This window comes from Mesoplodon mirus (assembly GCF_964341445.2).
Source record: "Mesoplodon mirus genome assembly, chromosome: 10".
In the NCBI taxonomy this organism is placed as follows: Eukaryota; Metazoa; Chordata; class Mammalia; order Artiodactyla; family Ziphiidae; genus Mesoplodon; species Mesoplodon mirus.
Genome location: NC_138986.1, coordinates 81,899,020 through 81,921,109, shown reverse-complemented (window position 1 = coordinate 81,921,109; position 22,090 = coordinate 81,899,020). Strand labels below are relative to the sequence as shown.

Sequence of the window (22,090 nt, the reverse complement as noted above, 5' to 3'; positions counted from 1 at the left end):
GAAACAACTATCACATATGCATGCTAGGAGAAATTTACAATTGAAAAAACTAAACAATATGAATTTCTATACAACTGAAAAAACACTTAAATACACAATATGAATCAACTCTTAACAAATATGTAAGATACTGAATTCAATGACTGTTTGTTGTTTTTAATCTCCAAAAATCATGCTACAGGAGGGATTTTTTTTTTTTTTTTTTTTTTTTTAGTGAATAATGGTTTTGTAAGCCATGATATAGCCTGGAAAGGACATCTTGGTTTTACTGAAGGATGCAGTAGCTACAAGCACTACGTAAATGACAGGCTGCTCTGAATATCCGTATTATCTACAGTGTGCCCATCTTCCTGGTCTTAACTAAATCAAATTACAGCCACTGAACATTTCTATTCAATATACCATGTAAAGAAATGGTTCATAAATACAAGATTTGTTTCACACTTATTAATCATAGCTGTCTACATAAAAGGGGCATACATTTGTTTGTAAAGTAAGAAAAAATTAACATTTCTTTAGGACACTGATAATGCCAGTTTTTCAAACACCATTTCAATGATTTTTAATACATTCCTCACATAGTATATAACCAATATAGTCAGTATCTTGAACCTATTACTTGGGAAAATATTAGTTTTATTTTAAGGATAACAGGAATTTTTAAGAATACAAATAATTGGTCTGTTCATCAAGATCAAACACTTCCCAAACACTTAATGAATTTCCTCACTTACTGGAATTTTTTTTTAATGTATTACTTGGTAACACGTATGACAAAAACTCTCCAGAAAGTGGGCACAGAGACAACATACCTCAACATACTAAAGGTCATATGTGACAAACCCACAGCCTCATTCTCAATGGTGAAAAACTGAAAGCATTTCCTCTAAGATCAGGAACAAGACAAGGGTGCCCACTCTCACCACTATTATTCAACATAGTTTTGGAAGCTTTAGCCATGGCAATAAGAAAAGAAAAATAAAAGGAATCCAAATTGGAAAAGAAGTAGAACTGTCACTGTTTGCAGATGACATACTATACATAGAAAATCCTAAAGATGCCACCAGAAAACTGCTAGAGCTAATCAATGAATTTGGTAAAGTAGCAGGATACTAAATTAATGCACAGAAATCTCTTGCATTCCTATACACTAATGATGAAAAATCTGAAAGAGAAATTAAGGAAACACTCCCATTTACTATTGCAACAAAAAGGATAAAATACCTAGGAATAAACCTACCTAAGCAGACAAAACACCTGTATGCAGAAAACTATAAGGTACTGATGAAAGAAATTAAAGATGATACAAACAGATGGAGAGATTTACCATGTTTTTGGACTGGAAGACTCAACACTGTGAAAATGACTATACTACCCAAAGCAACCTACAGATTCAATGCAATCCCTATCAAATTACCAATGGCATTTTTCACAGAACTAAGGAAAACTATTTTACAATTTGTATGGAAAAACAAAACACCCTGAATAGCTAAAGAAATCTTGAGAAAGGAAAACGGAGCTGGAGGAATCAGGCTGCCTGACTTCAGACTATACTACAGTAATCAAGACAGTATGGTAGTGGCACAAAAACAGAAATACAGATCAATGGAACAGGATAGAAAGCCCAGAGATAAGCCCACGCACATATGGTCACCTTATCTTTGATAAAAGAGGAAAGAATACACAGTGGAGAAAAGACAGCCTCTTCAATAAGTGGTGCTGGGGAAACTGGACAGCTATATGTAAAAGAGGGAAATTACAACACTTCCTAACACCATACACAAAAATAAACTCAAAATGGATTAAAGACTTAAATGTAAGGCCAGACACCATAAAACTCATAGAGGAAAATATAGGCAAAACACTCTATGACATAAATAACAGCAAGATCCTTTTTGACCCACCTCCTAGAGTAATGGAAATAAAATCAAAAATAAACAAATGGGACATAATGAAACTTACAAGCTTTTGCACAGCAAAGGAAACCATAAACAAGACAAAAAGACAACCCTCAGAATGGGTGAAAATATTGGCAAATGAAGCAACTGACAAAGGATTAATCTCCAAAATACACAAGCAGCTCATGCAGCTCAATATCAAAAAAACAAACAACCCAATCCAAAAATGGGCAGAAGACCTAAACAGACATTACTCCAAAGAAGATATACAGACTGCCATCAAATACATGAAAAGATGTTCAACATCACTAATTATTACAGAAATGCAAATCAAAACCCAATGAGGTATCACCTCACACTGGTCAGAATGGCCATCATCAAAAAACCTACAAACAATAAATGCAGGAGAGGGTGTGGAGAAAAGGGAACCCTCTTGCACTGTTGGTGGGAATGTAAATTGATACAGCCACTATGGAGAACAGTACAGAGATTCCTTAAAAAACTAAAAATAGTACTACCATACGACCCAGCAATCCCACTATTGGGCATATACCCTGAGAAAACCATAATTCAAAAAGAGACATGTACCACAGTGTTTACTGCAGCACTATTTACAATAGCCAGGACATGGAAGTGACCTAAATGTCCATCGATAGATGAATGGATAAAGAAGATGTGGCACATATATACAATGGAATATTACTCAGCCATAAAAAGGAACAAAACTGAGTTATTTGTAATGAGGTGGATGGATCCAGAGTCTGTCATACAGAGTGAAATAAGTCAGAAAGAGAAAAACAAATACCATATGCTAATACATATATATGGAATCTAAAAAAAAACGGTACTGATGAACCTAGTGGCAGGGCAGGAATAAAGACGGAGACGTAGAGAACGGACTTGAGGACACGGTGGGGGAAGGGGAAGCTGGGACGAAGTGAGAGAGTAGCATTGACATATACACTACCAAATGTAAAATGGATGGCCAGTGGGAAGCTGTTGCATAGCACACGGAGATCAGCTCTGTGCTTCATGACGACCTAGAGGGGTGGGATAGGGAGCATGCGAGGGAGACTCAAGACGGAGGGGATATTGGGATACACGTATACATAAAGCTGATTCACTTTGTTGTTCAGCAGAAACTAACACAACATTGTAAAGCAATTATATTCCAATAAGGATATTTTTTAAAATAAATAAATAAAATGTATTGCTAGGTAAATCTAAAAACCATATGCAAACACTGCATTTACATAAAGAAATCCTTTATGGAGTCAAAAGCATTCAAAAAGAGGATCAGAAATCTATTTATTGTCTCTCAAAATGAAACAATAAGCATCCTAACGTTTGTGCACCTGCAGAGCACTGAAAGGGATCTACCATTGTCTTTCCTATTTTTGTAATTGTTAAAGCTTCCCTATGATTTCTGGAGACAGCTGAAATATAATGCAAGACATTCAACAACTGGTCTTTAACAACTACAGCAAACCAACCTACATCAGAAGAGTAGAGAACAAGACAGCAGTTATTGTTTGCTACCTTTCGCACTGTTAAGACCAAGGTTACAATATAACCATAATCTATAGCTTTCAATGGCCTGAGGAATACCGACACAGCCATTTCCCTGCTATGCGTCAGTCAAGACAAGTAGTAAAAACGTATTGAGCCAAGTACAAACATCTGGGTAAGAACTATGTCATTTTTATTTTATAGCAAAAAGATGAAGCCGTTTGTGAATAGCGGAAACTTACAAAAGGTGTCCATGTATGGTTTTCACTAAATAGTTTACAACAGAATTTCTATTTCAAAACAATTTTTTTTAATTTTAATGTTTTCCAGTTTGCTATCATTAGAAAATATGCTGGCCTTTTACCAAACCAAATATCCCAAAGGGCAAAAGGAACTTTGAAACAATCAAAATAAATCCCCTGGCCTGATGGCACAATGAAATCTAAGCAATCCTATAAAGAGCTTTACAATTTTAAGTTTCCTCCACATATTCCCTTACATATCTTAAAAGCGTATAGATATATATATCATATATATTAACACAAATAGTTGTTTAAAAGCAAGATAAATAATTGTAGCAAACAAATTTAAAATACGAGAATTGAGAAAATATTTCTACTTATAGATTCTTAAATAAAAAAGTTAGTTTACAATGAAATCGTACACAAACATTAATCAGGCCTCAAAAATATTTAAGTACTTCAATAAAGGTGTTCTAAGTCTTCTATTAGCAAAAGAAATGTTCAACCAAAGAGACTTTTCATATGAAAAAAAACTTTTCACATCGACAGAAATTAAAAAAAAAAAAGACTGCAAGTAAGAATACCAGTATTTCTAAGGGGCTGTAATTTTATAAGAAAGTCTAAAAGGATGATACATTTGCCAGTTCCAGGCCCAATATAACATCCCTGAAACGGTTACTGTATTTCTAGTAATAAGCACATATGTATTCAATAAACGTTCTTCCTGAATTTAGACTAAACTGTGAAACTTTGTGCATATAACCAGCATCAAAAGTGCTTCACAATAATTAGATATATTGTACTGACACAGGAACAGTGCATACATAAAACAAAATTTTAAAAGCTTTAAAACATTTAAGAATACAACAACAAAAACAATGTAAACCTATGCGATAACACAACACAATGTATATAATTCAGAGATATACCATTATTAACAAACAATTCAAAAGACTTCAGTATTAAGGAGTCGTTAAAATGAAAAAATTCCTAGAAGCCAAAGTGTTGAGTCTTCAGGCAGAGAAATCTGACAAATCTGATGAATAGCAGGCCACCTAAACCAAACTTTAAGTATTATTATATCAAAATATTACGTAGAAAATATTAAAAGGAAATGAAAAATACTGGAAAACTGTAGTGCAGAAAAAGTCTAGAGTTATTGAAAAACTGAACATCACCACGTAAACCTGAACTACTCTAGGGAACGGAGAGGGGAAAAAAGCCTAACTTCTCCATGTGAAGCTGATTTTCCTTTGTCTAATTTTAGCTTACAGAATAGCTAATTGCTCCAAAGTTTGTTGTAATATCTTCTTTGCTTTATAAAGGAACACCTACATATTTTTTCCACATAGTAATGTATCTCTGAAGTAATCTCTTATTAAGAATTTGATTAGACCTACAGAAAGTTGTTATTCTCTGAAAGTTACTATCTTTCAGTTACTTCAATTATAGATCCTAAAGCAGTGCTGTCCAATGGAAATATAATGCAAGCCACATAAGTAATTTTAAATGTTCAAGGAGCCACTTTAAAAGAAAAAGGTAAAAACAACAGGTGAAATTAATTTTAATACAATATTTTATTTAACCAAAAATATCACCTCAACGTGAATCTACATTTTTAAAACTTGATGAAATATTTTACAATCTTTTTTTCACAGTGAAATCAAATGTGCATTTTAGAGCACATCTCCAATTAGGGCCAGACTCATTTCATCTCCAATTAGGCCAACAGTTATAAGTGGCTAGTGGTTGCTATGTTGGACAGCAAAGGTCTACAGTTCTTTCTCTGGTTTTGAGATACAAGTAAATACTAAAAGATCTGAAATGGGAGCACACAATGTATTACATTCGAAGGGCAGGGAGGGGCACTGAAAAAGGTCAATTCAGCCATTCCCCTTGATTCCAGTAGGCCTGGGATGACATCACGTCCCCATTGGCAAGGCAATCCCTATTTGATAGAGAGAGTCCCAATCATGACCTGTTGTCATGATGTAATTATTAACAGCACCCCCTATGCTTCTCAAAAAAGCATCCCATTCTGGACAACAAATTATATGGTAACCCTATCTATAGCCACAATATCCTTGAAGATAATTCCACATTCCTTAGAAGAAAATTTAAATTTTAAATTCTGATTGTGATGCCTAGAAAAGGAGCTCTAAATTCAAAGAAAAGAACCCTAAATGCACTACCCTCATCTAAAAAAAAAAAAATCTTTACTTTAAATTGCAGACTAAAAAAAAAAAAAAAAAAAAAAAAAAAAAAGTAAGAATTACCTGTTGAACAAGGCATCTGGAAATTGGGATCATTGCTATCCAAAACAGGCAAACAGAACTGGTTACTTGCAGATCCTAGCATAGGATCCTTATCGCTGAGCATGTTCTTCAGCGAGTCCTCTAAGACATTTTGACTTGTACTAAAATCCTCACAGACTTCATTCTCCAGGTTGGATCCTAGAAATAGGGCATCATCTAAGTGTTCAGTAGGAATTAAATGATTAAATGTATCAACTATATCCATGAAGACTTCTGTGTGTCTTTCAGCCCTATAGAAAGACAAAAAAAATACCATAAGAAATAAAGCTATCAATTGATAATCACCTAAAACCAAATTATTTTAATAGTTTTGAGTCTAGAACACAGTTTGGTATTTCTGAATGGTTTAAAAAAAGATCCTCACTGCTTTTAGAATATACATTTGGACATGTAGAATGAATCTTTGCTACACAATGTTTCTTCATCATGCATGTAAAATTTCATTTTACCAGAGATCCTATTAAATGTTTACTTAATTCACTTTTTTAGGGAAAAAAAAAACTATATATATAATCCATTAATTTGACACATTTGAAAGAATTACATGGCTTAAACCATAAAAAACCGTATGTTTTTAACCATAATCTTTTCATAAATTAAGACTCAGACACTGATTAATAAAAATCCATATAAAAGAGCTAAAACCCAAAATCATTTAAATTATTGTCCCATACCTATTAAAACTGTAAAATAGCCTTGTCTTATTTACAATGCATTTAAATTATTTAAAGAAAGACAAAAAGGTTTTTTTGTAGGAGTAAGGAGAAAAAACGGAGAGAAACTATTAACTAAACCCAACAAATCAAAACTCAAAACTACATACACGCAGGCACAGACGTGCACATACACACATTGTGGGGGGGGGCACCACTTTTAAGATAAAATGAGATAAATGACAAACCAATATATCAGAGACTTACATTTATTTTAGTGAGTTATGTACTGTCTATAAAGATATGGAGCTGATCTCCTATTTGAACTATACCTACACTCCAGGCATTGCTCAGCAAAGGTCACTTCATGCTCCGGAAGAGCCTCAATTATCAAAAGTTGGTTTCAGAGACACTGAACCAATGTATTTTGGGTGGTGGGCAAGTCAGCTAAATAAAATCTAGTAATATTCAGTTAGCTAGAAAATTCCACTAATTAACCCAGAAATTCTTGGATTCCAAAATTCTTAGCTCCAAATCTACCAAAATTTCCTCAAACTGTCCTTGAATTCTTTCCCCTATAAAAATGAGAGAATATGAAGTTCAAAAATATTATACAATTTACCAGGTATATATTATATGCTGCTGAACACTTCACCTACATTTTTAATTCATTTTTGCCCAGTGATAATAAACAATACACTCTATTACTATCCTTGTTTTGTAGACAAAATGCATTTAAATAGTTTAAACGTCTTCCCCAAAGTCACAAAACAGAGCCAAAGATTCAAACCCAGGTTTCAAGGCTACATAGCCCAAGGTGGTAACTCTACCCTTTCACACTGAGCTACAAAGCTAGAAATTGACTAGATTTGACTCATTAAAGGTTCTTCTTTAAAAACGTTTTCCAACTAATCAGTAGTTGCCTGGGGCCTTGGATAAGAGAGGGAACTGACTGCAAAGGAACAGGAATATATTTTGGAAGACGATGAAAATGTCCCAAATCTGGATTGTGGTAGTGGTTTATGAGTGTATATACCCACCAAAATTCACCAATCCGTTCATTTTAAATGGATGCAGTTCACTGTAACTCAATTTAAAATTTAAAGGAAAGAAAATTTCCTCATTCTCACAAAAGTTAATCCTCTGCTAAATATAGGATTTCAGTATCTCTTCTCAAATTTTGCAACTTATTTATATTGAAATATTAATAAAGCACTGAAATAAAATGTTAACTGTTTGATTAGCTGATTATCTTACATGCATTCTTTATAACATTTAGAGAAAACTGTGAGCTACAATGGTGATGAAAAGTCAGGAAAAGTTTTAATTCCCTGAAACTATCTGATCTCAGTACCTAAGAAAGGCTCAATTATCATATATCACCAATACTTCCACTAATACGTTTTTAGGTTCCAAAGAAATTTTAGTATAATAAATTTCTGGTAATTAAAAATAACTTACAAAAACATTACTAAATATCTACAAAATTAATCAGCTAGAACTATCAACAAATTTGTTTATCTGAATATGCTGGAATCCAAAGTTTACCACAACCCGAAACAACCTCCTCTTCAGAGTTGCATCCCAGATGAAACAAAGAAAAAAGGCAATTCCAGCTCTAGAAACAAATGGTTGACTTTCCTCATAAAAACAATATGCTGAATCTACTGACAACACACTCATTCCCATAGCAACACAAGTCTGGGAAATTTTACAAACTTCACCTGAGGTTAGTCTTTCTGTTGCACCAACTTCTGCCTGTGTACGTTTAAGTGGTGGGGACATTCCCAACATTCAGAAGGTACAGTTACACGGCTCGAAATCACCTAGCTATACCGAAAACCAGCCCATTCTAAAGAGTGATCTAAATGAGCAATATATTGTTTTTTCAATGATACTATTAGTGAATCATCCCAAACTCTTTTACTAAAACGTGCCTTCAGAGCTTGTGGCATACTTTTTAATCTCAATAGCAGATAGACAATATTTAGTCTTTAAAGATCAATTTAAAAAAAAAAAAGTAAAACATACTGTAAATAAGGTGGGTGAACCTCATTTTCCAGTATGGGGTGGTTTTTTTTTTTCGGCCAAAACTAGTATGATTTATATAAAGTGTGTTGCCCTGGATTAAATAAACAGATTAGCATAAAAGCGTCAAATGTCGAGAAAGACTGGTATAACAAAGTTACGTTTCTTTAATACCTTTAATTTATTCAAAAAGTGTTCACTAACCAGCTACCACTGTGCAAGACACCTTTAATATGCCAATGCAACTGCGGATCTTACAAGACAAAATATGGTATAAAGCACCCCAAACTTATGGGTCCAAAGAAAACAATTTCTACAGAACTGTTTTGTGAAATTGTTATAAATTGGTAAGACTGAATTTTCTTAAGTCGTTCCAACAGGCTCTGGAGCCAATTCCAAAGGAAGAATGCCCAAAATCACAGTATACAGCCATATCGCAAGATTACCTTAGAAGTGACAATGAATGGAAATATAAAAGTCATTTATTTTAAAAAATCAGTTTTAGATATCAAGTGCTCAATGTATCAAAAATAAAATTAAAACTCTCCATGCTGAATTGTAAGACAAACGTTAGCCAACTGCAGAAATATGAACCTTGCTTCACACGAACACACTAATCTACTAAACGCAATGTGGTATCCTGACTTGGGTCATGGAACAGAAAAAGGACGGTAGTGGAAGAACAAAACTGGTGAAACCAGAATAAAGTCTGGAGTTCAGTTAACACTAATGTTAACTTCTAGTTCTGATAAAGACATTAGCATTATGTCAGATGGAACAATCAAGAAACCTAGATAAAGGGTATATGGGAATTTGACAACTATTTGCAATTTTTCTATATATCTAAAACTACTCCAAAATAAGGTCTTAAAAAAAAAAATGAACACTAACCTAAAATACAATGTCCTGAAATACCTAGCCATGTAGATAGACAAAGATAATCGATCTAATTGAGAAATTTAAGAGATGATTCAGTGTGTCTGTTAAACAAATTGCTTGATTTAAACAAATTCCTGGAGGTCCAGTGGTTAAAACTCTGCGCTTTCACCGCTGAGGGCCCGGTTTCAATTCCTGGTTGGGGTACTAAGATCCCACAGGCCGCGCAAAAGAGCCAAAAAATAAGTAAATAAATAAACTAACAAATTCCTGTTTCTTACACTGAAATTTTACTTAAATGCTTCCTTACATTTCGCATTACAAATTTAATAATTAAAACATAATAGAACATAACAAACCTATCTAGGATGTATTTCGAGAGGCTAATGATATGCATGTATGCAACTGAATTGATGTTATTAACTTGGGAATACATACATGCTAAAATCAGAAATTACTTATGGGTTCACAGTCACACCTCAAGTTTGCAGACAATAGGATGTATCCAGCTAAGTCAAATTGGATAATTTGCTTAATTCAAAATTACTCATTTATTCATGTATTTATCAAGTATCTACTATGAAGTACTATCAAAAAAAAAAAAAAAGTACCATCATAAGTATACCAGGGAAACAAACCCCAGTCTCAAATTCAAGGAACTCATAATCCAAAATCAAGTATGGACATATAAACAAATACAACATATAAACATCACAACAAAATATGAAAGTGTCATACTGAAGGGCTCTCAGTACCACAGAGAAAGGTAAAATCCATGAGGCCAAGAAAGGCTAAGCAGGTGACATGTGAGATTGGTCCTAAAGGTCCAGAGGCTACTCCAGGCAAAAGAACAGCAGGTGCTAATTATGAATGCCAGAGTTTGGTCCTAATGGACCATTTAGAAAGACTCAGAATACAACTAAAAATAATTATCAGTACTAACACCCTGAATAAAATTTAATCTGAGTCCAGAGATACTTCCCACTTGCTTCATCTGTCACTCAGAGAACTATACTGCAGCCAAATTTCATTTACACTGATAAAACCAGTGTATATTGTTTTCTAAGTGTTTCGTGTACGAATAGAATGCAAAAAGATTTAGAAAACACCAACAGGGGAAAAAAATTACACTTCTACCAAAATCCCCTTTAAATTAAGAGCAAACTAAAATTGACTACCTCAACTTCTCAAAAACATCCTGAAAGTAAAACTATGCATTTTATCATATCTTCCTTAAAAAACTGCACAGAATAAGCCTACCAATAAGTCACTAAAGCTATAGAAGGCACGCGCACACGCACGCGCGTGTATGAGTATGTTGGTGGGGGAACAAATATATATCAGGAGATTATAAAATCTATGAAGAATAATTAAACACTGTAATAGTGATGGGAGAAGGAGAGCATTCTATGTAAGACAGTAAATGAAGGCCTTGCTAATAAGGGCAACATGTGAGCCAAAACCTGAAATGAGGGAGTGATCCACGCATAAATGGGGAACAGCAATTCAGGCAAAGACCTAAATGCAAAGGCACTGAGAATGGAACTGCTTGTTGCCTTCCGACCCCTACACCATAGATTAAATTAAGCTGTCAATTCATCAGGCATGCTCACTATTAGCAAATTTCTAACAGGCAATAGTAGGAGCTGTAGGAAAAAAAAAGGTACCACTACTAAAACAATGATAACATATAAGACTTAATGTGCTCTAACTTCAGGCCAGGCAACGGTCGACATGCTTTACATTAGTTCTCCATCAGAGCATCAGAGGTGATTAAGCCTCTCCAGACGACATGTGGCTTAATTCGAAAATGGAGACATTTTTGGTAATCAAAACTGGAGAGCATGCTACTGGCATCTAGTAAACATACTACAACGCACTAGGAAAGCCCCACCACAAAGAATTAGCCAGCCAAAAAACAGTGCTGAGGTTAAGAAACTCTGCTCTACATTTATTAATTTATTTCTCACAACAATGCTATATTATAATCTTGATTATACAAAAATAAATAAAACTGGAATCAGAGAGGTTAAATTACTTGCTATAGTAAGTGGTGGAGCTGAAATCTGAACGCAAAAATTTTCATTCAAAAGTCAATGCAGGGCTTCCCTGGCGGCGCAGTGGTTGAGAGTCTGCCTGCCGATGTAGGGGACGCGGGTTCGTGCCCCGGTCCGGGAAGATCCCACCTGCCGCGGAGCGGCTGGGCCTGTGAGCCGTGGCCGCTGAGCCTGCATGTCCAACCTGTGCTCTGCAACGGGAGAGGCCACAACAGTGAGAGGCCCGCGTACCGCAAAAAAAAAAAAAAAAAAAAAAAAGTCAATGCACTTACCACTGCCCTGCATTATCTCTTCACACAGTTAAATTCACTATTTATTATGTGCCAGGCACCGTGCTAACTTAAATATATAATGTCATTAAACTTCACAGCCACACAATTAAGCAGCTATTATTATTATTTCCAATTTATAAGAGAAAAGCTAAAGCTTAGCAAAGTTACACCCAATATTACAGAATAAATAAATGACAAAGCAAGAACTCAAATCCGCTGACACAAAGGTCAGTTCTTCACCACCATGATATAACAATGTTAAAGATGAGTAAGTTATCCTTCCAAGACAAAGTCAAGGAAAATCACTAAATGGTTAAGACGTGTGGTATAACACATTTCTAAAAAGTACAATTCTAGAAGCAATGCAACCCCATCACCTGCTCTACACACCCATTTCAAATTCTGGTCCAGTTTCATTGGTTAGAATCTACTGGCAAGACTACATAAGAAAAAAACAAGGATCGTTAACTGTGTTTCTGAATTTATCAGGTAAAAAGAATATATAAGAATCCAAGATGACTGCCATACTAAGACCAAAGCAGACCTAAAAACCTAGAAAAAGAGCTATCGAGTACAAGTTGAGACTGGCAAAAGCAGAATTACTTAGCTATTAGTATGAAAATTACCTTCAAAGTTTACAACCATTCCCTATTGTCATTATGAGAGGCTCTAGCAGTTTGGATTAACCACAGAAACAGTACAAGTCATCAACACTATGGCCTAAGTAATAACAGACCAAGCTAACATGTACTGAGCGTGTACTATGTGCCAGGCCTTGTGCTAACTATACTGTGTGCGAATCTCATCAGTTTCTCACAACAACCCTGTGAGGTAGGTGCCATTATTACTTCTATTTTGCAGAGGAGCAAACTGAGGCCCAGACCATTGTGTAGGTCACACACCCAGGACAGATGTACCTCAAAGATACTGCAGTGTCGGTTCCAGACCACCACAATAGTGAATATTGCATGCAATAAAGCAAGTCACACCAATCTTTTGGTTTCCCAGCGCATATAAAAGCTATGTTTCCAATATACTGTAGTCTATTAAGTATGCAATAGCATTATGTCTAAAAAAACAATGTACAAAAAAACTTAGTTAAAAATACTTTATTGCTAAAAAATGCTAACCATCATGTGAGCCTTCAGCAAGCTGTAATCGTCTTGCTGGTGGAGGGTCCTGCCTCGATGCTGGTGGCGCTGACGGATCAGGGTGGTGGCTGCTCAAGGCTGGCACAGCTGTGGCAATTTCTTGAAACCAGAAGACAATGAAGTCTGCTGCAATGACCGACTCTTCCTTCCACAATGTCTCTACAGCATGACACACTGTTTGACAGCATGCTACCCACTGCAGTACTTCTTTCAAAATTGGAGTCAGTCTTCTCAAACCCTGTAGCTGCTTTATCAATTAAGTTTATGCAATATCTAAATCCTTTGCTGTCATTTCAAGTCTTCACAGCATCTTCACCAGGAGTAGACTTCTTCTCAAGAAACCACTGTCTTTGCTCATCCGTAAGAAGCAACACCTCACCCGTTCAACTTTTATCATGAGACTGCAGTAGTTCAGTCACGTCTTCAGGCTCCACTCCTAATTCTGGTCCTCTTGCTACTGCCACAACTACAATTACTTCTGCCACTGAAGCTCTGAAACCTTCAAAGTTATCCATGAGGACTGGAATCAACTTCTTCCAAACTCCTGTGTATCCTGATATTTTGACCTCTTCCCATGAATCACGATGTTCTTAATGGCATCTAGAATGGTGAATCCTTTCCAGAAGGTTTTCAACTAACTCTGCCCAGATCCCTCAGAGGAATCAGTATCTATGGCAGCTATAGCCTTACAAAATGTATTTCTTAAAAAATAAGACTTGAAAGTTGAAGTGACTCCTTGATCCATGGGCTGCAGAATGGATGTTGTGTGAGCAGGCATGAAAACCATTCATCCCACTGTCCATCTCCATCAGAGCTCTTGGGTGACCAGCTGCATTGTCAGTCAGCAGTAATATATACATATATATATATATATATATATATTTTTTTTTTTTTTTTTTTTTTTTTTTTTTGCGGTACACGGGCCTCTCACTGTTGTGGCCTCTCCCGTTGTGGATCACAGGCTCCGGACGCACAGGCTCAGCGGCCATGGCTCACGGGCACAGCCGCTCCGTGGCATGTGGGATCTTCCCGGACCGGGGCACGAACCCATGTCCCCTGCATCGGCAGGCGGACTCTCAACCACTGTGCCACCAGGGAAGCCCACCAGTGATATTTTGAAAGGAATCTTTTCTTCTGAGAGTAGGTCAACAGTGAGCTTAGAATATTTAGTAAACCATGTTGTAAAGAGATGTGCTGTCATGCAGGCTTTCTTGTTCCATTTACAGAGCACAGGCAGAGTAGATTTAGCATTATTTTTAAGGGCCCTAGCATTTTCAGAATGGTGAATGAGCACAGGCTTCAACTTGAAGTCACCAGCTGCAACAGCCCCTAACTGGAGAGCCAGCCTGTCCTTTGAAACGAGGCACTGACTTCTCCTCTCTAGCTATGAACATCCTAGATGGCATCTTCTTCCAATAGAAGGCTGTTTTCACTAAATTGAAAACCTGTTGTTTAAGGTAGCCACCCTCATGAATTATCTTAGCTAGATCTTCTGGATAACTTGCTGCAGCTTCTATATCAGCACTTGCTGCTTCACCTTGCATTTCTATGTCACAGAAATGATTTCTTTCCTTAAACCTCATGAACCAACCTCTGCTAACTTCAAGCTTTCCTTCTGTATCTTCCCACCTCTCTCAACCTTCACAAGATTGAAGAGAGTTAATAAGGCCTTGCTCTGGATTAGACTTTGGGTTAAGAGAATGTTGTGGCTGCTTTGATCTTCTTTCCAGACTACTAAAACTTTCTCCGTAACAGCAGTAAGGTTGTTTCACTTTCTTCATTCATGTGTTCACTGCAATAGCATGTTTAATTTCCTTCAAGAACTTTTCATTTGCATCCACAACTTGGCTATCTGTTTGCCACAAACGGCCGAGCTTTTGGCCTGTCTCGGCTTCCAACATGCCTTCCTCACTAAGCTTCATCATTTCTAACTTTTGATTTAAAGTGAGAGACACCGACTCTTCCTTTCACTTGTACACTTACTGGCCATTGTAGAGTTATTAATTGAGTTATTAATTGGCCTAATTTCAATATTGTTGCATCTCAAGGAACAGGGAGGCACAAGGAGAGGGAGAGAGACAGGGAAAAGCTAGTCGGTGGAGCAGTCAGAACACACACAACATTTACAGTTAAGTTCACCATCTTCAGAGCTGTGATTTGTGGTGCCCCAAAATAATGACAATAGCAACATCAATACCGATCACAAAACACCATAACAAATATAGTAATAATGCAAAAGTTTGAAATATAGTGAGAATAACCAAAATGTGACAGAGAAGACTCAAAGTGAGCAAATGCTGTTTAAAAAATGGGCGGCGGCAATAGATTTGCTCCATGCTTGATTGCCACAAACCTTCAATTTGTAAAAAACGCAGTATCTGCCAAGCACAATACAAGAGGTATGCCTGTATACCCAAACTGGAATCCAGGCAGTGAGATTCCTGAGCCTGCACTTCTAAACTACTATACTTTATGCAGTCTACATTCATAACACATATCAAAATACTGGAAACAAAGTGACATGCCCACTTCCAAAATAAATTGGGAAATATGCACTTAGCCACTCTCCACATTTAAAAATAAAATGGCTGTCCTCAGTGTGTATAGAAAAAAACATCAGTTTGGAAGTGATCAACCACAAACTTCACAATTTATTTTCAAAAACTACAGTTTTAGAATGGTTTCATGTGGCCATCTCACACAAATTATGAGTGAAATAAAACTTTAGCTTTTCTGTACAATCTACTATGCCATTCAAAGTTTTCCTAATAAAGTTAGACTGAGCCAAAAGATAAAACTTCAGGATACTATTTTGAAGTTTTTGCTTAACTATTTCTCTCCATCCTCTCTCCATTATACAAACGATCATAAAAATTTTAATCCCGACCATTAAAAAATGATCTATATTAAATACACGATGCATGGCCATAATTGTCCAGTCTATACATTTGGCAATTCCTCACACAATGTGTTTTGTAACTCTTGAAATATCTTCCTCTTTTAAATCTAATACAGTGATTTAACATCTCATGTCTGAATCTGGTTTCTCAACCTAGATTATGTTCCTTGAGCATACAAACAGCACCTGGGTCTCAAATATTTTGAATCAAATCAATACTGTCAATATCATTCGCTGTGTAATCAAAGGGCAACATTAAAAGAGAAGCTTTTTACTGTTCTTAAAAATGCAACAGCATCAGAAATGTGTTAACAATTTGCCAAGTCATTTTTTTGTAGTTAAAAAATAAATTGTCTATGCTTCTGAAAAGATACTCCAGGATTCTGAGGGTGCTCAAAGAAGAAATGAAAGAAATAGAGCCCAAAATGTACTGTTGCAGAAAAGAAATCCAGCAATCACGTGTCCAAAAGAATTGATGAGATGTAGATGAACAAAAATATTTAGAAGTCAGCAGTCCAAGAACCTTGCACTCCCTGACACTGTGTGGTGGTAATCCACAAACCTGAAATGCTAATCAATAAACCTCAAATATCATAAAGATCTTACCTCCAGACAAAAATTAAGTAAAAAAGGTTTTGTGAGAAATCTGTGTAAAGAAAAAAATAATAAAAATAACACATTTAAGAAAGCAAAATGTATCAAAAAGGCAAGCACCAAGTTACCATGTCAAGGAAGATAATCATTATCTATATTTTAGTACCCCCAAACTAACTTTTATCAAAAACAGTTTTATTAACATGTTATTATATGTCAAAAATTATCAACCTTCCCTGATTTCAATACTCAATACAATCCAAATTTTAATATTATGGTCTTAAATGATTAATATAAAGACAACTTTCTTTCCATTTTTCTATCCTTAAAGTTGCTTCGGATTAAAGTTATTTTTCACCTACATTTACACAAACCACTTCTCATAGATTTGACTTATCTGAACATGCAACAGATGAGTATATCACAGGATCAGCTAGACAGTTATCTGAGGTCTATCCCAACAGCAGAGAATGCATAACTAATTCAGTGTGATCGATAAGGAAGTTCACTATCCTCCCAAAGGATGCAAAAGCAGTATAATAAATTATATTTTCAAGCTCTTCAGTAAATGGACCTACAAAACATGCACGGAACAGGGGGAAACTTGTCCCATCACTAACTCATGCGTTATCCTTCTCACAAGTCTCCCATACAGCTACCAAACAAAGCTTAAACTCTAAGGCTGTAGTTCTGCATACTTAACAACTGGCTCACTTCAGTTGAGTGGATGTCTTTCTGCTGCTAAGGAACTGACTGAACTGTGTGTGGCTTCATCAGCGCAATGATAGCTATTAAAAGTACTTCCTTAAATTCTGTTACTGTCATGGGGAAATGGAGTATATATTTTAAAGTAGTGATGATGAAGATGCTGATGGAGAGAAAATTCATTATCATAATATATGGCCAGTAAAGAGAACTGGGGAGAAATAATAATAAATTAAGAAACGTCTAAGTGGTAATGACGGTTAAGTAATCACTATCTGAAACAATAATCTTCACAAGACAACACCTTTTATGCTCTGGAATGAAGAGACAAATTCAAAAACAAGAATGCTGCAAAGATTTCCTGGTTCTTTGACTAGTGTCTCTACCACAGAAACACATCTGCCAACATTTTCACAATCCCAAACACTTCATTCAAGAATCAAAAAATGGTAGGTAATGAATAAGTAATGGAGACACAGTTTTGGAGGATCTCAAACAACCAGTTTAGAAAAGCGAAGACGAGTTAAAACCCAAAACAGTAACTAACTATAACAATGTACTATTTAAGCACTCCCTAAGTAGCTAACTGTATCTCCACCCCCCATCCCAAAATAACGTGGTAAAGTTCGTATTTGCTAAGGCTCAACTACCGATGTTTCATTTTAAATTAAGCATCTCTACATGTGATGAAGATCAAGATGAGGAAGATATTAAGTCGTTGTTGTCACTTAATGACTATTCACGACCATGTTCTGCAAACGATTCCTGAGCAGCACCAATAATCACACACTCAAATTACTTCGAATCACGGTCTTCGAGAAACAGCATTTAAAAACTCAAAGATGGGGAAAAAGTCATCGGACCCGGCAATACACAGGTGGGGAAAAGAAGGGGCACTGGACTGTGCGCGGTACCAACATTCCCTCCCTTTCTCCCTCCTCCCCGCCCCCCGGGTCAGGTGATCAGTTATTTAGCACCATGAACACCCACGTATCGACAAGTGGCTCATTAAATTACACGTATTATCGAAGGCCAGATTCCTGGCTTCTCATTTCAAACTATGCAAAAGGAGTCGACAGTTTGGGTCCCGAGCACAAAAGCGCGCGGTCGCAGGAGGGTGGATGGAGCGCCGACTCCTCGTCCCCACCAGCGGGCACCCGGCTCGGCTTCGCGGCCAAGGCCAGCGCCGGCTGACGGGCCGGGGCCCAAAGCTCGATGCCGAAGGGCCGGGTCGGGGCCTGCGGGCTGGGCCTCCCCGGCAGCGCCCGCCCTGCCGCCCGGCCTGCGCGCCCGCGCGGCGGCGCACTCACCCCGAGGCCCGGGCGCGGAGCCGGCGGGGAGGCCGCGGCCCCGGCCCTCCGCCCGGTGGCCCCGCCACAGCGGCCCAAACGGTCCCGGGCGGCAGAGGTGGCGCGGGCGGGCCGAGGGCGGCGCGCGAGAAGCCGAGAGGCGCCTTCCCGCTGCTTCCCGCTGCGCGGGAGGAAGGCGCGGAGTGCGGCCGCGGGAGGGCGGGAGGCCGCGGAGGCGCGGGGCTGGGGTTGGGGGAGGGGAGGGCCGCCCGTCGCCCGGCCGCGGCCGCGCCGCAACTCACCAGCTCCGCCGACGAGCGCTACCACTGGCAGCGAGAGGAAGATGGTGGCCGCGCCGCCGCGGAGGAGGGGGCCGGCTGCGCCGAGAGGGGGTACGCGCAGGACGCAGGCGTCGCTGCCACAACCTCTGCTTCCTCCCAGCCCGGGCGGCCACTGCGGACCACGCCGTCCCGTCTTCCGCGCCGCCCTCCCTATCCTCGTTGCAGCCGCCGCCGCCCAGGGCCCGAGGGTCGCTCGCCTCGGGGGGACCGTGCGGTGGCGCGAGACCCCGCAGCCATCGGCGTGCGGCGACGGCGCGGGGGCTGGAGCGGGGTCGCGTCACGTGACCGCACTGTTTACCGTTCCGGGGCCGCGCCGCGCCTGCGCGCTGCGAGCCTCCCGGGCTTCCGAGGGCGCGGCACCGCCCGCGGGCCAGGGCTAAGGCTACACACAGTTGCTTTTTCTCGGTTGTAGTAACAGCTAAGGCTTCCTGCTTAATGTGAAATTGATGGGCAGATCTGCTCCCCCTTCGGTGCTTTTTACGAATTGGGTGTGTGTTCCAGAATGGCGGGCGATGGTGGCGCGGACTGAGCCCCTTGCCCAGGAGTCCCTGCGGGCTTTGCACCGCAGTCCCGTCGTGAATCGCCTCGCCCTCGTCGTTCCCCTGTTAGCAAGCCGGTCTGCGTTCAGGACTCAAGCTGCCTCCTCCAAGAAATGTTCCCGATCTAAGTCAGCAGTTCTCAAATGTGGCCAGAGGATCTCCGGAGGGGCCCCCAAGCCCTTTCAGAGGGTCTCCAGTTCTTTTGCAATTGCATGTGTATAAGACCCAATTTTCTTCATCTCCCTCAACCGAAACAACGTGTAGCAACCGATTTAAGGCAGAAGCAGAAAGGAGAATCCAGCCATCCTCCGTGAAGCCCGACAAATGCAGATATTTGCAAAAATTTTAAACAATGCCACTCTTTAATTAAATTTTGTTGGTAAATGTATTTTTCATAATAAATATTTATGGTAACAATGAATTTCGGGGTTTTTTATTGTTCTTAGGTTTAATTTCTAAGACGGTAAATATCAATACATATCACTAACCCGTATAAACAAAAACTCTTGGAAGTCCCTCAGTAATTTTTAAGAGCGAAGAGGGGTTCTGAGACCAAAAAGTTTGAAAACCACTGGTTTAGGTTATGTGCCTCCACAGCAGCTTGGGCAGACCTCTATCTCAGCCCTTAACAAGCACTGCCGGGTAATTGTTGCTAGTCATTCCCCAGAACAAGATGAGCCCCTTTAAGGACCAGGAATGTCTCCTAACTGCAGGGACCATGACAGTACCCACTAAAAAATGATAGCCAGCCAACACCTGCCGTGCTCTTCTAAAACCTTTACTTGTTGATTTAAGCCTCAAGCCAGCAGCAGGCCACATTGTAGGATGCAGTACCAAGTAGAATAATAGCTCACAGGCATGTGGTGAAGATCTGTTCTTTACTCTCTCTGGTCTTGTGGCATTTCAAGCACTCTCCAAACCAAATGCTCTTCCACAAAGGAGGTTTAGATTTTCCTAATTCTGGAATCCTAGAATTCAATCCCCTGTCTTGATTCATCAATCCCTCAGAACCTTGCTTTACAATCTCTCTTTTTTAAAGTGTTTTTCTGAGAAAGGAGAATAGAAATGAATAGTCAAGGGTTTTTTTCACTTGCAATGTCTAGGATGAATTGCAAAACTAAATCTATCTTTATCTTTACTCTTCTCCTGGACCTCAATGTAAAATTTGCAAAAGTCATTAGAAAGAATAAGATTATTGTCAGAAACAAAATTCCACCCTAAAGGAATTCAATACAGTAGAGCTTGAATGGAAAATCATTAGACGGAAAATCCCCTTAGAGGAGCTGGGGGAATACTTATCTTGTTAGAGAAATTTTCATAAATTTATGAAAAAACAAAATGGAAGTAAAAAATATAGGAACCATAAGCCTGTCACATTTACAAAAAAAAATTATATCCTTAAAAAGCCAACCAGCTTGCCACAGAGCATGATGTTTTAACTCTGTTATTTTGAACCAACCAAGAACCCAGGTTCACATTTGTCTTGCTTTTTGCATCCAGATGTAAACACAAACTATGTCTCTTTTACCCAATCCATAGAAAGGTTACTAGAAGAAAGGACCAGCATAATAATACTGGGAACAGCTCTAACTTAATGCAGGATGCTGTTTTAGTTAAAAGACGTTTTGAAAAATCAGATTGTATTGGTAATATTGAAAACTACAAATTAATTTAGGAAAATTAAATATGATAGAAAACAAGACAACTAACAATAGCAAAAACTGACAGTACATTTATAATTGACTATAAAGAAATGAAAGAATGAAAACTGACAAAATTTGGGTCTTGCAAAATTGAGCCTGGCAGAAAGTGCGGCCATGGAAGACAGCTCACGATGCAAATATGAAGGTTAATTTTGGCATAAAAAATGCTTGTCATCACTAAAACACTGATCCCTACAGTATCATCAGAGTAAAGATGGGGAAAAATTGAAAGAGTTAACTGCGATGAACAGAAAATCAGTAAAAATATTAAATTTATTTAATGGGGTTTTCTCTGGAAAATACTTTCTATACACCAGACACACTTTCAAGTTAGTTTAAGAGAGGTGTAAATGTTTTCATTCCTAAACATGGGATCAAAACAGTGGGGTTAAAATATCCTGAACTCATTTTACTGAGATCATAATGGAATTTAGAGGCTTCGTCCAGAACACCGTGAACCTCATGATTGACGGGCTTGCTCCCTTCCCACACTTTCTCTGCCTGCTTTATTCAGAAAGATGGCTCCCAGCCACTCAGGCTTTCAGCAGCAAACAATGAGTGAAGAGGAATTGCATGCCTCATCCCAGGGTGAATAATTTGCACAGCATACCAGAGTTCAGGGAGATCTAGAGAGCGTGGGTCAAACAATACCATAAAGCTTTTCCATGTACCAGGACTGCACAAGGTATAAAAGAAGCTTTGCACACTTCAGTAACTCTAAGGTACAAGGAAGGAGCAAAGAGAGACGTGAGACACCAGTTTTCTAACCAGTTGTGTCCTTAACGATCCATATGACTTACCTCTCCCAACCCCTCTACAATACTCTCCCTGCCAACCCACAGCTATTACATTTATTTGGTCCTTTTTTTAATCCATTCCATTATGCACCCCCAGTGGGTTTCAGAAATAAAAAGCTTTCTTCCTGGCCTCAAGGAACTCAGAAGAGTGAGAAAGATGGGCCAGCGGACAATTACACTGCAATCTGGTAAATGTTTTGACAGCAGGTGGCACATGAGACA

General features: G+C 38.4%; 1 protein-coding gene across 5 annotated transcripts in view; it reads right to left on the bottom strand.

The window, feature by feature from the left end:
- Positions 1-19,140, bottom strand: part of PHF3 (PHD finger protein 3) — a 99,603-nt gene extending 80,463 nt beyond the window's left edge. For 2 of the 5 annotated variants that reach the window (XM_082634356.1, XM_082634357.1), the window contains exons 1-2: positions 18,791-19,140; positions 5,926-6,194 (exon numbers count right to left, since the gene is read on the bottom strand). In XM_082634356.1, coding sequence (XP_082490482.1) covers positions 5,926-6,169 — 244 coding nt within the window. In that variant the 5' untranslated portion in view covers positions 6,170-6,194; positions 18,791-19,140. Of the gene's footprint in view, positions 1-5,925; positions 6,195-18,509; positions 18,526-18,790 lie in introns of those variants that run through there. The other 3 variants (XM_082634361.1, XM_082634358.1, XM_082634362.1) reach the window with 3 other exon arrangements.
- Between the last annotated feature and the right edge of the window lie 2,950 nt (positions 19,141-22,090).